At 47.0% G+C, this 18,081-nt stretch overlaps 1 protein-coding gene across 4 annotated transcripts in view; it reads left to right on the top strand.

The window, feature by feature from the left end:
- Positions 1 to 18,081, top strand: part of SEC16B (SEC16 homolog B, endoplasmic reticulum export factor) — a 56,886-nt gene that overhangs the window by 10,689 nt on the left and 28,116 nt on the right. For 2 of the 4 annotated variants that reach the window (XM_081824655.1, XM_081824657.1), the window contains exons 2-10: positions 7,850 to 8,188; positions 9,721 to 9,833; positions 11,246 to 11,336; positions 12,094 to 12,202; positions 13,913 to 14,057; positions 14,713 to 14,864; positions 15,234 to 15,295; positions 16,856 to 16,991; positions 17,461 to 17,695. In XM_081824655.1, coding sequence (XP_081680781.1) covers positions 7,908 to 8,188; positions 9,721 to 9,833; positions 11,246 to 11,336; positions 12,094 to 12,202; positions 13,913 to 14,057; positions 14,713 to 14,864; positions 15,234 to 15,295; positions 16,856 to 16,991; positions 17,461 to 17,695 — 1,324 coding nt within the window. In that variant the 5' untranslated portion in view covers positions 7,850 to 7,907. Of the gene's footprint in view, positions 1 to 3,639; positions 4,425 to 4,820; positions 4,935 to 5,254; positions 5,807 to 7,849; positions 8,189 to 9,720; positions 9,834 to 11,238; positions 11,337 to 12,093; positions 12,203 to 13,912; positions 14,058 to 14,712; positions 14,865 to 15,233; positions 15,296 to 16,855; positions 16,992 to 17,460; positions 17,696 to 18,081 lie in introns of those variants that run through there. The other 2 variants (XM_081824656.1, XM_081824658.1) reach the window with 2 other exon arrangements.

The following is an 18,081-nucleotide window of genomic DNA, read 5'->3' as shown; positions in this document are numbered from 1 at the left end:
GTTGTGCGGTGGCTGTGTGAGTCACCTCAGCCCGTTGGCACTTGATGTGAGGTTAGAAGTCACAGCAGCATCTAGCTGCCACCCACTCATAAAATGGGGGGTGGTAAAGTGAGGGGAAGGTAGGCCACCTCTGCCAGCCCCGGGCTGCTAGGGAAGAATGGAGTCATTCTTTTTCTTGAGTGATGTGCTTCTGCCAAGAGCTAAGAAGTAGGATGCAGGGAGGGCGGGCTTGCAGGCAGCCAGGTAGGTGGCATTTAAAGGACTGTGCATACACAGTGTTCCTTGGTCCTGGAGGAAATCTACTCTGTGCCCAAGCATCCACTTCTCAGAGCCACAGTCCCAGGGTTGGCAGGTGGCTGATGGTGCCTGTCCCAGCCTAATTGTCTCTGGCCCTCAGACCATGTTTTCCTGGCACACTTCTCCCTGTTAACTGGAACTGCTGACTGGCACACATGCTCTGCTTCTTGCCCGGCACCCGGCTTGCCTGGAGGAAGGGGTCAAAGCCTTGGTGGCCAATGACTGGCCGAGCCCATGAGCCCCAGATCTCCAAGGCTGGCTCCTAGTGGTGGCTTTGCTGGAGTCAAGAGGCTGCTCTGCCCTAAACCTTCACCCCTTGACTCATTCTTCGAGTCAGAGATAGGCGATGCTTGCTCAAACATGGTTGGAAATGCAGGTGTGGACATTATCCAGTCATGCCCACTGTGACTAAGAGGTTTGTTTGTTTGTTTGTTTCTTTAATTGTGATTTAATGTTCTTTTCCCCCCCACCATCCCCTTGGAGCATGTCTCTTAGATATATGTAGGGACCTCAGTTTAACAAGGTGTACAGATAATTTGCATCTGTTTCTGTCTCGTCTCCACATGCCATCCCTTTAGCCACTCTCTGGTCAGTCCCCTGAACTTACTGCCTCAACATTTTCTTTTCCTTTCTCTAGAAACTCCATGTCAAAGTTTGGTTCTATGCTCAGGAAGTGAAAACTACTGGCTAGAATCAGACGGTTAGACTGTTGCTGCTGTCAGCGAGGTGTCCGCTCATCTATAAATGAAATCTTTGCTGAGCCTGTGTCGCATGTCAGGCACCGTGCTGTGCATGGTGGGCGGGTGTAGCGTGGAACGAAGCGCAGCTGGGCAGGCTGCCCGTGGAGCTTCAAGTTCATCTAGGTCTCCAGTAACAGCTGCATTTCCAACCCGCTTGTTCCTCTGAGCACACGTTCGTGAGAAAGCCCATTCCCACCTTCCACGCAGGCTGATCCAAACCCTCATTATCAAGTCCCTTACCAAATGCTCCCCAATCTCTAGCCAGTGGAACTTGGCAGTTTATTCCACAGAGAATTCTCCATAGCTGGTGCCCATCTGTGCTCAGCTCCACCTCCCTATCCCTTTCTTAAAGAAGAGGTGTCCTTCCTCTTAGCTGGGTTCACTTTTTGCTCCTATACTCCGCATCCCATATAACCAGCCTCTTTGGGGATTTACTCCTTCTGTAACTGTTTCTCTTCTGTATCTCCATGGGCATCAGCATGGAACTCTCTTTCGTCTTGTCCACACTAGCCTGGTTCTTCCAAGCTGAGTGTCCCGTAGCAGCCCCAGCGATTGCCCCTGTTCTTCACATCCAGGCTTCTAGATGGAGGGATTTTCCCAGCAGTCTCCTTTTCCTTACCTTCCATTCTCTGCATAAGTGACTTCTGTGCTGAATTCCTCACTCCCTTGGCCATCGTTTGGTCAGGTTATGATCATCAAATCTCCTGGTTGCTAAATCCACTGATGTGGAGAACACTTCCCGCTGGTTGCCTTTCTCAACATTTCCCAGAAGTTTGGTGTTACTGAGCATGCTCCTGTTTTTGGAGCCATCACCTCCCCTGGCTCCCAAGACACCATCCACCCCTGGCTCTCTGCCTATCTTCCCGGCCCCTCCCTGTTCTCCTTCATGGGCTCCTCTTCTGTATCCAGCTCTTAGATGTCAGTGTTCCTCACTGGGACCTGTCTTCTAATTCCCAGCATTTTTTAGGCAACGCTACTCATGCCTGTGGCTTCAATCACCCTGTTTCCCTCCTCAGACCTTTGTCTTGAGCTCTAGATTCTTAGCGTCTACTACTTCTTGACCACTCTTACCGCTGCCCACAGACCCCTCAGTTAGCAAATCCAACACAGGAGGTATCTCCCCCACCAAAGTGGCTCCTCTTCCAAGATTATTATTCCCACCCCCCCCACAAAGGCAGCATGGTCCCCTCTCGACAGCCTGGAAACTTGAAATTGTTTTCCATTTCTCTTTCTTAATTTTCTACATTCAACAGAGTATCATTTCATGTCAATTCTGTTTTATAAACAAAAATACATATATATGTACGTATGTTATACACACACACACACACACACACAGCCTGTGTATATATATATATATTATTTCTCCCCTCTTCTCCATGTCTGAATGTCTACTGCTCCACTGGACTGAAAGCTTCTACAGGGCAGGGATTATACCTTATTTATCTTTATCTCCTATGCATATGACAATGCTGGGCATATAGTGGATGTTTAATAAACATCTGTTTAGTGAATGAATGACTTCTGGAATCTTCTTTCCAGAAGAGCAGGCTGATTACAGTTAAGCAATCTTGGACACTTTGGGGAGTTACTGCCCCATTTTAGCATAATTGTTGCATATGGGTGCATAATCGTTGCTGACATAACAATGACACTTTTGGCTTGAATACGAATTAAAAATAATGTTAGTTGATTTTTTTTCTTTAAAAATAACATGTTTATTGTGGAAGAGCTAGGAAATATGGACAAGGAAGAAGAGAAAAATAAAATCATCCACAATCCCGTGACCCAGACAAATAATTGCTGTTAACTTGTTGACATAGGACCTCTCAGTCTGTTTTCTAAATTTTTATTTTTAGTAAAGGAATGGGGTCAAGCCTGGGGCACGTCTCAGCCGGTGGGTTGTCCCTTGCAAGAGTAAGCAGTCATCTATTCACATCTATCAGCACTAGTCCGGTGGGGAGAGATTAACAGCGTTACTAGCAGCGATGATACTTTTGTTAGACAGGTGTCAAATCAGGGTAGTTACTCCTATGTGAAGCAAGACTTTCATCAGTGGCCTGGCATTTGGAAAGGGGAACAGAGATTGGGAAAGGAAATTCACATCAATTAGCAAGCGGCCCGGGTTCCAATTCCAGTGGATAGTTAGAATGAAGAGCAGGAGTCAGACATGAGGACAGGACACCTGGGGAAGGGGATAATGTGAAAACTGTAGCTGTTCCAGCATGAGGAAACCTATGGGATCATGCAAGGGCATTGCCACCAGGACTTGGGGTGACGGGACTAATTTTAGCCCACCTCCTGGTGGGGACAAGCTGCTAATGTACTGTCAAGCTGGGCAGATTTGGTTAGAAACCAGGAGGAAATGAGCTGCTAGGTTAAAAGATTTAGTAACTGTAGGTATGTGGGGCTGGGAAAGGCAGAGATTGATAAATCCCAAACCTTTGAAGCGGTGAGATCCCACCACTATTTATTTCATTCCATGACCCATATAACTGTTGTATGCCATATGTCAGTATGAAATAATTAAAGCTAATTAAAATTAATTTTGGTTGGTGAGTGTTTGAAGAGTTTCATAATAACTCTTGAGATAATTAGAGATGCTTTGGGATGTCACAAAAAGAGCATTTGGAATAACTGGGCTAGATGTTTAAACGAGAGATGTGCAATGAAAGCTAGTAACAGAATGATAATTCTGTAGTTGGAAGAACACTGAATCAGGAAGGAGGACTTTGGGGTGTCCTCAGTATGCTGCTAAACTGGCCCTCTGAAATCAGCAACAACAACCTGGCTTTGTAGCATTTGGGAGTTTCTGTGTAAATCCTCCCACCATGGTGGATTCCAGATTAGCGGTAGTTTAACTACTGGCTCACACCGTTCCTGAATGTTCTTAAATCAGCTCTTGGAAGCCCGGCGCAAGGTAACTCCAGCATACCACCGTAATCCTGACTGAGCCAGTTAGCTTTGCGGTCTTGGGTAAATCACTTCACTTCTCAGGATCTTAGTTTTATCATCAACAAAGTGAAGTCACTAGAATAACCTCAAGGTCCCGCCCAGAGTTAACATTCCAGGATTGTAGCTAGCTGGTGCTCAGGGCAGGACCAGCACCATGTCATAAGCCAGAAGAGTTACATCAGATTTTCAGGAATATTATTGTGATATACTGGAAAACATAATTGGATACCTGGGTCTGGGTCATAATCAGCCCTCTTCTGATTCCTGCTGCTAATGTGTGTGTCCTTCTCTAGTACCTCTTCTCAGGAGGATTAAAGAAGCCAATGGCTTACCAGTGGAGTAAGAAACCATTCCTGCGGTCAGAGAATTCTACACCCAGCTGCCAGGCCCTAGGAGTCAGCTGGGGGTCTGAGACAAAATCTTATAGTTTAGGTATGTTACCTTCTCTGACCATGAGACCCACCCAAGCTGGTCTTCCCTGAACTAGTAGCAACATGAGAGGTTAACTTGTTTCTGCTTTTTGAAGTCAAGGACTGTGTCTTTCATAGTTACCTGTCTCAAGTCCTGGCGGGTAATAGGCCCTCAGGAAGTATTTGTTGAAAGAATGTGTGATTTGGGCCTTTTTAGAGCAAATTCTGAATTCTATTTATTTTCCCCCCACCTTTATTGAGATATAATTGAAATATAACATTATGCGAGCTTAAGGTGTCTAACACGATGATTTGCTGAATTTTAAAACAGTGATTCAAAAGTGGACATAAGCTTCTCTATGTTTGCCTGAAGAAATGCATTTTTAAAATGCAAACGATGATTTTCTTTTTGTAATAGAAAACTTCTCAGTGCCTTCAGTGCAATATCGGGCATTTGCCTCCCATCTGCTGCCACAACCAGAACCCAACAGAGAGAAACACGAATGAGAAAACCCCGAACCAGACAAACCAGGTGGTTACCACCCAGCAGTGAGGGCTCTGCCTGCCTCCACCAGTGGAATTAGCTCATCTTTTTTGAAAGGAAAAGCATCCTACTTATTTATAGAGCATATGTATTTCTATATCATGTGCCAATTTACTAACATCTAATCCTCATAATGACTCTCAGAAGCTAAGTACTGTCACTCCTTTTTTATTTTATTTTTTAAAAGATTTTATTTATTTATTTGAGAGAGAGAGAGAGAGAGAGAGATCATGCGGGGGAGGGGCAACGGAAGGGGGAGAAGCAGACTCCCTGCTGAGCAGGGAGCCTGATACAAAGCTCCATCCCAGGACCCTGAGACAAAGACCTGAGCCAAAAGCAGACGTTTAACTGACTGAGCCACCCAGGCGCCCCTCTTATTCATCTTTGAGAGAGGAGGAAGCGGACTCCGAGGTTGAGCACTAGAACCCGCAGTGGCCGTGAGTCAACACCCCACAGGTGGTGCGCTTCTCCCCAGGCCAGGCTGCCTCAGGCTTTCTGCATTTCCTCTCCCTGCTGTCTCTGTTCCTTGTTTGCTCTGGGATTTGGATGCCAGCGACAAGGGCTCAGTCCATGACCGGGCAAATAGATGCACCAGCCTCCGGCGGGGTTCTGAGCAAATGCGCCAGGTCAGGCCTGTCCCAGACTAAAGTAGTGGGGCTGGACTTCGCCCTAGTGAATCAGCTCCGTGGAGGCTGGGCGGTTGCAACAGGCACCTGACGGGCTGGAGATCTGAAGGCCAGGTAAGTCTCGGTAGATGTGGCACCTGGACTTTGACATTCCCCAAGAGGAGAGAGACGCTCTTGGGCCTGGAGAGTGCTGGAGGAAGCGGCGCTGGAGGAAGGGGGGAAGCCACCCAGCAGGTGTGTGGGGACGCTAGCCCCCTTGCTCTCTTTCTCTTGGCTGTGCTGTACTGTCAGATTAGGAAAAGCAATTTCACCCTTGCTGGGGCCAGGGAGGGTCACTTACGTGAATGCAAAAATGTGGCTTGTCACCGTAGATGCGAGGTCTCCACTTTGAGAATCGTGGGTGCTTTTCATTTGGGGTCCTTAATGATAACCTGAGGCCTAACCTATGGGAGTTGATATGTCAGCAACAGAATGATGTGATTTCAGCCAAGGGATCGGGTATTGTGCCTTTGAGACTGAAGAAGGGCTGTCTAGTGAAAATATCTGGGGACAAGGCAAAAGAGCCTTTCTTCTTGTTGAGCTTACTTGCGTCCAAATGGTATTAAGTTCCACGGACCTTCAGGAAAGACCCATGTGCCCTTTCACTGTGTTGGGGCATTTGGCTTTTGCTGGGATTCGCTGGAAAAGGCTTGTAATGCACCTGGCTATTTTCAAGGGAGGGGGCTGACACAGGAAGGAAGGTACAAGTTTTTCTGAGCTGTAATTGATCTTGAGGTGGAAGGCACTTCTCTTCTCCTATGTTCTGCTTACAGCTCTTGGCTCATAGCTTCATAGCTGTGGACCCTGGCCCCATGGCATTCAAGCACAGTGATATCTTGATATCAACATATACCCTTTGACCTTTTGTTCTGATACAATTTTTTATGTTAGACTGGGAGTTTCAGGAGTGGGAGCAAGTTAACTGTATTTGATCAGAACCTTTCAACCTAAAACAGTTCCCAAGAGAGAAAAAACATGGGGTCTGACTGAGCTAATATATTCTCCTGAGGTAGGAGAATCCCCAAGCTTTCCCTCTGAAGGCAACTGGCAGTAGGTGCCCCTCTGTGATATGGGGCAGAGGAACTTGGAAGACGATATGTCTTCAGAGCTATTTCTCATGTTGAAGAATAAGTGGGGAAAATTAATTTGATGCTGGGAGACTTCCAGATTTAAAAATTTCCAGCCGGGAAGATCACGGAGATATGGCTGGCTAGCGGGTCATGAGAGCAATCCCAAACTTGATTCCCTTGGAGGAGGGGCAGCCAGGGCCACATTATAGAGCCTTGTTCTTCTAAGAGGTTAAGGATTCAGAAAAGATGTCTCTTGAGGTCAATTTAAGCTTCTTTTTGTTTAGGAAATGTCTTCATCCATTCATACTGCCCGAATCTTAGCTCTGATAACATCAGCTACTGTTACAACCAACAATTACCATATACCAGGCAGTGTGTTGGGCGCTTTTCATAAGTTATCACCGACTCTGACAATATCCCTGCAAAGCCAGTCCTTCTGGTCCCCATTCTATTTCTCAAGGAAACTGAGGCTTGAAAAAATTAGTGAATAAGTGGCAGAGTTAAGATTTAAACTCTGGCTAAGCTCTCAGCTCACCTGTTTCTCTGAGAGCCGAGGGCCTCCGCAGTAATTGTTGAAGGAATAATTGCTGGTGGGATAAATGAACAAACACGTATTTAATTAGAATACTCTGATAGTGTTTTGGAGCTTTATCTCTGTTTGTTCTCTGTCTCTCCTGCCTCCCACATCTATTGTTGCTCCAAATATATATATATGTATATTTTTTTTTTAAAAAAAGATTTTATTTATTTATTTGATAGAGAGAGACTGAGAGAGAGAGCACATGAGAGGGGGGAGGGTCGGGAGGGTCAGAGGGAGAAGCAGGCTCCCTACCGAGCAGGGAGCCCAATGCGGGACTTGATCCAGGGACTCCAGGATCATGACCTGAGCCGAAGGCAGTCGCTTAACCAACTGAGCCACCCAGGCGCCCCACTCCAAATATATTTTTTAATTTTTAATGCAACACCAGTATAATTGTCTAGCCTGTTATTTATTTCATGTATCTGCTTGACATTTTTTCCCAGATATCTCTATATCAGTATCTGTGTGTTTTGTTTTAGATAAAAGATTTGAGGACCGTAGGTGCTTTTTTCGCAAAACCTAATCAGTCATCACATTTGGATATAAGCCTAAAATGGTGACCTTTTTATTTTATTTTTTCGTCTGCAGGAAGAGTAAATAACTACACAACCGATTAAAAACACGAGAGTAATTCTGAGGGTCAGGGATGGAATTTTGGGCTCCCCAGTGGCCGCGGCAGCCATGGGGGAGGCCCACAGCACGAGCAAAGGATCCAAGCCAAGGGCTTCGGAGAGATGGAATTCATCGGCCCGTTCCTCACTCTTGGCACAATGGAGAGAGGTACCACGGGAGCCCCCCGTCACAGCAGGACCCCAGGACAGACCACCAGCAGCCCTGTTATGTGTCCAGGCCTGGGGAAAGGCATCATCAGCCTGTGTCCGGGGTTGACTATTATGAAGGTGGTTATCCCAGTCAGTTGTATTCAAGGTATGGTTCTAGAGCTTGGAATTCACCCAACTCCTAAGTGCTTCTGAATAGACTATTCCTTTCCTTCTTCCTTTTCTTTTTTTTCCTGCTCTTTTTCTTTTATTTCCTCCTCTACCCGATTACATTGACTTCGCTAAACACTTTCCTCTCCCACATTGGAGTTATGTGACGGAAAATAGTATTTCTCTCCTCTATGTCCCCTCGTGGGGCTTCTTGAAGAGGCTATGACAATGTGACTGGGTGTTGGGGCCAGGGCAGAGGGTAGAAAGAATGGTGGATTCAAGGCAGCAGATGAGCCCCTCTTACTCTGGGATTGCAAAAGGTAATATTTGTAGATTTTGGAAAAGTTTGTCCTAGAAATTCCTATAAAAAGTTCTTAGCATTGTGAGTGTTGACACCACCAGCACCAAGAAGAGACCCTGTGCCTAGAACAGAACTTAGGGTGTGATAGACACACAGAACACATATGTATTGGATGAATACATGGAACATTTTAGAAAATGAAATCAACCTCAGAGAAAGCAGGTCTAGGGTTGCAGGCTCCAAGTTCAGAACGAAGAGGTATCAGTGAGGTGATTCTAGGAGAATCTGGAATTCCTATTCCCGAATTCTAATTGATAGCAGAAGATTTAATATTTTATGGAATATTTGAAGCCATCTATGTTCCACTTTGGCTTTTCCAGGTGGGATATTCACCTGCCTACAGATTTAGGGTTGAAATAATGACAGTTATTGTAAAGCATTTGCTCCTATTAAATACTAAAGAATTAGTAATTGATAAAAAGACTAACAGCATGATATTCCTTTCCCCAATCTTTTTGTATTGAATTCTCAGGAAAGTATGTTAAGGGCAGAGGCAATAAAGGCAATCAGATTTAAGAGAGTCCAATGTGACTTCTTCATCTCATTTCCATCTGTATGTAATATGCATGGGAATTACAGTGGTGTATCGGGTACCTACACAGTCATCTGAGGAAGGGGCATTCTAAGATAACATCAGGGAAGGGTAGGGGCGCCTGGATGGCTCAGTCAGTTGAGCATCCTACTCCTGATTTCGGCTCAGGGCATGGTCTTGGAGTTGTGAGATCAAGCCCTGCATCAGGCCCCGTGATCAGCACAGAGTCTGCTTCTCCATCTCCCTCTGCTCCTCCCCCTGCTCACTCTTTTGCTCGCTCTCTCTCTCTCAAATAAATAAATAAATAACTAAAATCTTTAAAAAAATCAGGGCAGGGTTTTCTAAGATAACATTGTGTATTGTTGGATGTATTTGAAGAGTAGGAGGAATCACGGGGAAGGAGAATGAGACACTTGGCTATGGTTTTGCTATAAAAATCCCAACCTTGTTCTGAAACAAAGGCCCTACTTCTGCTCTGATTCTGCATCTTCTGTTTATAGGATCTAGAATTAACTGTGGTTTTAAAGCGGGTTCTAGACTGAGGTCACAGTTTTGTCCTGTGAAGTTGTCCAGTCCTCCACTGGTTTCTCTTTACCATCTCATCCTTGACTGGCTGGCCTTCTTTGCGGTATTTTAGGCCAGGCATGGAGGATCTGTATCGGAGCTATCATTCTTCAACCCTAAGGGAAGAATATGCTTATGGAAATTATTACTACCATGGACACCCGCAGCAGCTGCAGGAAGAAAGAGGTATGGAATAATCTCCACGGAGCCTTTGGGATGGTACAGCTGATCTGGTAGGCAGGGCCTGCTCAGAGCCTCACCTTGGCTATCCTGCTCCGCTGAGGTAGAGCCCCTGTCCTCACCTGCTTCTTTCTTGGCCAGATGAGGCCACAACAGGTCACAGCAAAGACACTACTGCTAGATGTCTTGAGAAGAGACTGAAAGGAGCCATTTTTCTTGTACGTGTCGGTGATAGTACGGAACCTACCATTACGTTACCAGGATTATGGATAGTTCACACTTCAACCCCGTTTTTTCTTCTGCTCCTCCTATAGCCAAGATTATAGTCTCTGACCAAGTAACAGTGAAGTCAATTCTTCTTTTTAAATTTAAATTCAATTAGCCAACATAGAGTACATCATTAGTTTTAGACGTAGTGTTCAATAATTCATCAGTTGCATATAACACCCAGTGCTTCTCACATCACGTGCCATCCTTAATGCCTGTCACCCAGTTACCCCATCCCCCTACCTACCTCCCCTCCGAAACCCTCAGTTTGTTTCCCAGAGTCAAGAGTCTCTCACGGTTTGTCTCCCTCTCTGATTTCTTCCCATTCAGTTTTCCCTCACTTCCCCTTTCATTCTCTGCACTATTTCTTATATTCCACATATAAGTGAAACCATATGATAATTTTCTTTCTCTGATTGACTTACTTCGCTTAACATAATCCCTTCCAGTTCCATCCATGTCGATGTAAATGGTAGGTATTCATCCTTTCTGTTGGCTGAGTAATATTTCATTGTATATATGAACCACATCTTCATAATCCATTCATCTGTCAGTGGACATCTTGGCTCCTTCCACAGTTTGGCTATTGTGGACATCGCTGCTATGAACACTGGGGTGCAGGTGCCCCTTCGTTCCACTACATCTGTGTCTTTGGGGTAAATACCCAGGAGTGCAATTGCTGGGTCATAGGGTAGCTCTATTTTTAACTAGTGAAATCAGTTCTTAGCAATGCGGTTGTCCAGTGTGGCTGGGCTGTGATGAGTCTGACCATCATCGACCTTGAGGGTGGCAGAGAGGCACCAACAGGAATTTATACCCATTACTGATAATAAGGTTCTAGGGATGTGCTGTTGGCAGCTTCTGACCTGCCAGCCAAGGGAAATCTGTTTCAACACTGAACACACACACACACACGATCTCCATGCTTATACAATTGTATTGAGCCATGCTAGTTGGTTCAGGGAGGACTGAGAGGTGTCTTGCTGACCTCCATCATTAGCTCTCACTTCTCTAGTGTATCCAATTTGGCAAATACATTTTCATACCTATGGTGCTCCAGTAACTCAGCTTCACAGCTCGAGGCAGTGAGGCCTGATCTTTTAGGAGTAGGAAGTGACCCGTCTTCATTTTTGTTTTCTCTGAGGGTGCAGTGCCAAGGGGAGAGAGTCCTTATATCTGGCAGGAAGATCACCGAGATCAGAAGTACCTCAGTGAGCAGCATCACGACAACCAGAGTACTCTGTAAGTGTGAAAGGAGAGGCCAGCTCAACATGGTGCGGCCAAACTCAGGCTATGTTAGGCAAGTCTTATGGCGTCTGGTACTTGTCTCTATTTTCAGAACCCTGTCTGCTTCTGTTCTGGCCATAGGGATGTGGAGTAGCCCAGGGTGACCCAGGCCAGCTTTCAGTGGAGTCTTAACTTTGACAGGTGGCTCCCAAACGTGGGGTCATCTGAGTCCTGGTGAGGTTACTTGAGGTCCACCCCACAGGAGGGCCTTAATTCTATGTTGGCCTCAGAGCAGAGGTGCCCTTGCAGAAGTTGTCAGAATTGGGTCCTGGCTGAAGCTGGGGCATTTCTCCTCTGCCCACTCCTGTGCCCCGAGAATGGGATGTGCCCTGGGGTAAGGTGGGCAGAAAAGAGCCTTTTGCACAAGCACCTGCCCCAATGACCTTAGGCCTAGTGCCTTTACCTTGTCTGCCCAACTCGCCAACCCAGCTGCTCTGATTTAAGTCAGTCCAGGATGACTGGCTGTAGGGACCAGCCCCTTTCCACAGGGTTTGGGGTGACTTCTAGTAACTGCACTGTGGAACCCAGGAGTTCCTGTTTTTCTCGTATTCATAGATCAGGGGAGCAAAGGGAGGACAGCCCTTTTCCCTGTGGCACTCAGGACAGCCTGATGCTGCCCACACTTTGCAGCCCAAGAGCCTCCGTGGAGAGCAGCTCAGGTTTGCTAGCTTACCCAGGACCCCCCTTACCTGCTGCCGTCATTTTGCTGCAGATCCAAGAGTCAGAACCCTTATAAAGACAGCGCTGCTTCTAACACTGGACAGGAGCGGCCTGAGGACCTAGTTCCGGAGAGGCTGCCACCTGGAACCCAGAAGAATAAGGTAATCTGAAGTGATGTGGGGGCTGTGGGCTGTGACAGTCACAACCGACACTTGAATCAGTGGCAGGGCGGGGCCTTTGGGAGGGGGTTGTCCAGCGGCCAGCAGTCTGAGGAGTCCCATCCTCCCCTCTTTGCAGAGCCTCCCCTCAGACCTCCACCTTTTCCTGCCGCCCTATTTCAATCTTATGGGTCTGGGGCCCCGATCTGGCCCTTTTGCATTTTTGTCAAATTGACTGGAGCAGGAAATGTCACCCAAGTCGCTCCGAGCTGCGGGGCAAGAGGAGAGACTGTTGCCAGTACCCCAGGGGATGGGCAATTTGGTTTACCTGGGAAGCGGGGTGTTGCTAGAATCTTTTAATTCAGTTCTGAAAAGCAGAGCTTGCAACCTGTCTGGACTCTTCTAACTCTCCTGAAATCTTACCGGGTATACCAGTGGGGTCACAAAATGGAGTTCTTAAATTTTTAAAAATAAACTTTTAATTTTATTTATTTAATTTTATTTTTAAAGATTTATTTATTTGACAGAGAGAGACACAGCGAGAGAGGGAACACAAGCAGGGGGAGTGGGAGAGGGAGAAGCAGGCTTCCCGCCGAGCGGGGAACCCGATGTGGGGCTCGATCCCAGGACCCTGGGATCATGACCTGAGCCGAAGGCAGACGCTTAATGACTGAGCCACCCAGGCGCCCCTAAACTTAATTTTAGAATAATTTTAGATTTATGGGAAAGTGGCAAAGATACTGCAGAGACAAGCTCTTGATTTTTGACCGTCTTATATTAATTTTGTTTCCATGATGCAATCTGTCTGCTTTTTTTTTTTAAGATTTTATTTATTTATTTGAGACAGAGAGAAGAGAGAGAGAGAGCATGAGCAGGGGGAGGGGCAGAGGGAGAGGGAGAAGCCCCGGGATCGTGACCTGAGCCAAAGGCAGACGCTTAACTGACCGAGCCACCCAGGCGCCCTGAGATCTGTTTGCTTTTGAGAACATTTTCTTCTGTAAACCTAATGCTCAACAGGGCAGGGCACACACTGTGCAATATATGCCGACAGGAACAACAGCCACACACAAGAACAGCCCTTTACAGTGTGCAAAGTGCTTTTGCATCTATTTTTTTTATCCTCCTGGGTTGTAAGTTCCATGAATTTCTTGTACACCTGTATCCCCGGGGAAAGCGCAGAGCCTAGAGCATAGCAGGTGCTCATTCAGTAGCTGGTGAATGAATGACTGAGGAAGTACTTGAACTCTACAGGGCAGATATGATTATATTACAGATGAGGGTGCTGAGCTCAGACAGCCTAAGTCATTCATCTAAGGTCCCAGCAGGTGTTGAAAAAGCTGGGATCTGAAGATTTATTTATTTTATTTTTAAGTAATCTCTACACCCACCGTGAGGCTCGAACCCACAACCCCAAGATCAAGAGTCACATGCTCTACCGACTGAGCCAGCCATGTGCCCCGCCCAACAAAGCTAGGATTTGAATTCAGGTCCCCTGGCCTCAGGGCCTACACCCTTTCCACTAGGCCATCGTTCATTTTTTTCACAAACACCTGTTGATTAAACGAGCACTTCTTTTCCTCGCGACACATCCACATTTGATGTATTTATTTGAAAGTTTTGATTTTGCTGCTTTGAAGGAACACGTGGGTAGGACCATCTCTCTGAAAGCGCTTCTGGGTCTTCCCATGTGTTTTCATTACCGGTAACTTCCAGCCACCACTGGCCGACGAGTCCAACCTTCTGCAGCAGCACGAGTCTGGTCTCAGCTCCAGCGCCTACGAGCTCAGCCAGTACATCGGCGATGCGTCTGAGATGTATGAGCCCAGGGCACCAGCAGCTTGGAGTCCAGTTCAGGCCGGTGGGTACTGAGGTGACCTAAGGAATGGGTGAAGTCTGATGAGAAGAGGGCCAGGTGGCAACCTCTGGGAAAGTCACCCTCCCTCCGTCCTTCCAAGAGTGGCTCACTGCCTGCCTCAACCACGCGTGGTGGTCTCCTGGGCAGAGGCGCCATTCTGGCTCCATTTCTCACCTTTTCTCTTGTCCTGGAGATTGCATCAGAACTGATTCTTGGAAGGGAACCCTACTTCTAGCCATCAGGGTCAGGCTGGGAGAGGAGGCACCGGAGATACTTTTATGTAACAGGTGCAGAAAGTGAAGACCAGAGTCAGTTTGGTAATGCAACGGCAGGCATACAAAACATAGCATAATTGTTTTGCTTGGAGGTAGGAGACGGGTCATGAGTACTGGGGCCATGAGAGTCAGAGTCCCCAGCCTCTCGCCATCATGGGGAGTCTGGGCCTGGTGCTTTCCCATTTGGACCAAACCATCAAATCCCCACCTTATATTCTGACATATTCTGAGAGGCTTAATTCTGACTTGGAGCACATGCTTCTTCTAATTACTTATCTTGGCCCAGGTGGGATTTGGATAGAAACATGTCTGTGGTGTCCTTCTGCGGTAAAGACAAGCAGTCGCAGGAATGCTAACAGGGTGCCCCTGTGTCTTTTGGTCAGAGGATGTCTCGGCAGCTGGTCCCAAGGAGCCCATGAAGTTCTACATCCCTCATGTGCCAGTGAGTTTTGGGCCAGGAGGCCAGCTGGTGTGTGTGGGTCCCAGGTCTCCCAGGGATGGACAAACAGCCCTTGTGGAACTGCACAGCATGGAGGTAAACGAGATTCTGTGTCCCAGGAAGCTGGCAGGCTGCTGTCTGTTTCCCTCTGCCTGAGCCTGGGCATCTCTGGGAATGGGGTGCTCTTGGGGGATAGGGGGCCATGCACTCCATGGATGGGGGCATGTCTTGGGAAGGAAAGGGTAGGGATCTTCTCTCAAAGAAGTGAGGCTAGATTTATGTTTCTCCTGAGATGCTGTTGGCTCCCTTTCAGCAACTGGAGAACTCACTTTTGTCCTCCTGTGTCCCCCACAAGGCACTGAGCCACATCCCAGGACGGCAGCCATGGGTTCTGATATTGGACTTGACTGACGGGGGCCTTGGGTGGACATAGTCTCAAACGCCAAATCTGATTTTTCGTTCCAGGTTATTCTTAATTACTCCGAGGAACAAGAAGAGCTGAGGACTTTCTCAGGACCCCTAATCAGGTAAATTATCTTAAGAGCTGCCAAGTGAGGGTTTTTGAACCTACAAAATCTGCCTGCCCAGATCAGCATTTTGGGGATTTGTTTGGCTTCCTTGAAAGAAAATGTCTATCCCGCGTGGAGTAGAATACTCTGTGCAACAAGATAGAGACAAATGTGGCCTGAGCCATTTTGACAAGCAATTTGATAGTTGAAGGGCCGAGAGAAAAATTAAGATTAAAGATCTGAAAACAGTTCTATTTTGCAGGAGCTACACGGTAGGAGGTTTTAGCGTTCTGAGAACTTAATAGGTACTGGTAGAAAAGTGGAGCACAGCCTGGGAAATCACAGACAAGTGGTTTAGAGTGGGAAAAAAATTCTTGCCTTTTTTCTGGAGAGAGAAATAGCATGGTTCCTGTTGAGTTTCTGGATAGTGTGCACGTCTGCCCTCTGCAGGATTGAGCTAGAACTTCTTTTAAATTCCTAGTCCTGTTTCTGATAAATATTCAGGACACTCTTGCTGTGGAGAGAGTCCTGGCTGGAGTTAGAGGACCCCGGTCCTTGGTCCCTGCATCCTACTAACTAGAGGTCCCATGGCGGACAGGTCAGTTAGTCCTCTCTGAGCTTTAGTTTGCTGTTTAGGAAATGAGATAACACCACTGTGCCTGCTTTAAGTGTAGGGAAGCCCTGTATATATCATCACTACCACATAAACTTATTCTTATCCTGAAGCTTCTGCCACCAGGAAAAGCCCATAGTATTTTTTTAAAAGAATTTATTTGTTTACTTGAGAGAGAGAGTGAGAGAGCAGGAGAGAGAACACAAGCCGGGTTCGGGTGGGGGAAGAGGCAGAGGGAGAAGCAGACTCCCCACTGAGCAGGGATTCCCGAGGCAGGACTCGATCCCAGAAACCTGGGATCATGACCTGAACTGAAGGCAAACACTTAACCGACTGAGCCACCCAGGTGCCCCAAGCCCATAGTATTTTGACAGTTCCTTCAAGTAAAGGTGAGCAACGAATCTATTTCTGCACACAGGTATACGGATGTGGGGTAGATTGCCGAGCTAGGTGTGTGGACGCTAGGGGGCTGGTCCCAATTTGACTGATATTATTGAATGACCTTGACCAAACAATATTTGCCCATTTATTGATTACTTAGTATATGCTACAAAATTTCCTAATTCCTTTTATATGGAGGTAGTTTTTTTCTCATTATCCCTATTTTAGGGGAAAAAGCAGAGGTTCAGACAGGATAAGAACCTTGTATAAGCTGAGAAGTGGCAGGCTGGATTTAAACCCAGGGTTGTCTGACTCCAAAGTCTGTGCTCTTGCTTGCTGTCCCGTGCAGTCCCTGGGCCTCAGTTTCTTCATCTGTAAAATGGAGAGGGTATACGAAGAATCTCTGAGGTCCCTTCCTGTTCTACAAGGAAACTACAGACTCAGTACTCCAGCCCTGGGTTATCTGGCTTCTCTCTCAGTCCCCCCACCCTCTGCTGGCATCCTCATAATGCAGAAGGAGCCCGTGGTCCTGTGCAGAGAAAGAGTCTGCCCCTCATTCTTTGCTCCCTGAAATCTCTCCATAGGGAAGATGTACACAAGGTGAACATCATGACATTTTGCCAGCACAAAGCAGCTCAGAGCCTAAAATCTGAGACAGAGAGGAGCAGAGACTCAGCTCTACTGTGGCAATTGTTGGTTCTCCTTTGTCGGCAGAACGGGGTAAAGTATTATCGCTCTGGTGGGTGGGCAGGTGCAGGCTGGATTGAAATTGAAGTCTTTCTGGGATAGAGAAGATTCGGCTTATGGCATGATTGTAAAAGATAACGTTAAAGAAGCAATGAATGGCCCACAGGGGGAAAAATTGCTCAGGTGTCAACCCCGTTTGCTAACCATAATCTTTTCCCTGCCCTTCTCCACTGGCCTGGGGTTATCGTACAGTTCTTGGGTCACTGTACCAACCACATAATACACCTGTAAGAGTGTGCATAGTTCTGGTAATCTCTGTGGCTCCCGACAGGCAGAAAGGACCTGAGAGTGAAGCTGAAGTTTGAAATACAACAATCCAAGAAAGGAAGGTCTTGTGTTTGCATGTCCTCCTCCTCATGGAGAAGGCAGGTGCTCTGGTGCTGGTACTGTGAGCACAAGGACAATAGGATTCTCCCTCAGGCTGACCCTCTTTGCCTTGTAGTCCATGGTGGGGTCTGACATCGCGGAACTGCTGATGCAAGATTGCAAGAAGCTGGAGAAGTACAAGAGACAGCCGCCGGTGGCCAACCTCATCAACCTGACGGATGAGGACTGGCCGGTGCTGAGCTCAGGGACCCCGAACCTGCTCACCGGGGAGATTCCCCCCAGCGTGGAGACACCTGCACAGATCGTAGAGAAATTCACTAAACTGCTCTACTATGGAAGGAAGAAGGCAAGTGTGGCCCCTCCATGCTGGTTTTTAAAAAATAACCACACCCCCACCCCCAATTATATGAGTAATATATATTCATTTTTTGGCACTTAAGACGTTCAGTAAGGTACAAACAAAAAAATTATATAGTCTTATCATTAAAAGATAACATCTTTTGGGCCACCTGGGTGGCTCAGTCGGTTAGGCATCTGACTTCAGCTCAGGTCATGATCTCAGCATCCTGGGATTGAGCCCTGTATCAAGCCCCGCATCGGGCTCCACAGAGAAAGACATATATCATATGACCTCACTGATATGAGGAATTCTTAATCTCAGGAAACCAGTTGAGGGTTGCTGGAGTGGTGGAAAGTGGGAGAGATGGGGTGGCTGGGTGATAGACACTGGGGGGGG

The sequence above is a fragment of the Leptonychotes weddellii genome, chromosome 6 (genome assembly GCF_054177405.1).
Source record: "Leptonychotes weddellii isolate Sample4059 chromosome 6, ASM5417740v2, whole genome shotgun sequence".
NCBI classification, from domain to species: domain Eukaryota; kingdom Metazoa; phylum Chordata; class Mammalia; order Carnivora; family Phocidae; genus Leptonychotes; species Leptonychotes weddellii.
This window is presented reverse-complemented; position numbering and strand designations above follow the sequence as displayed.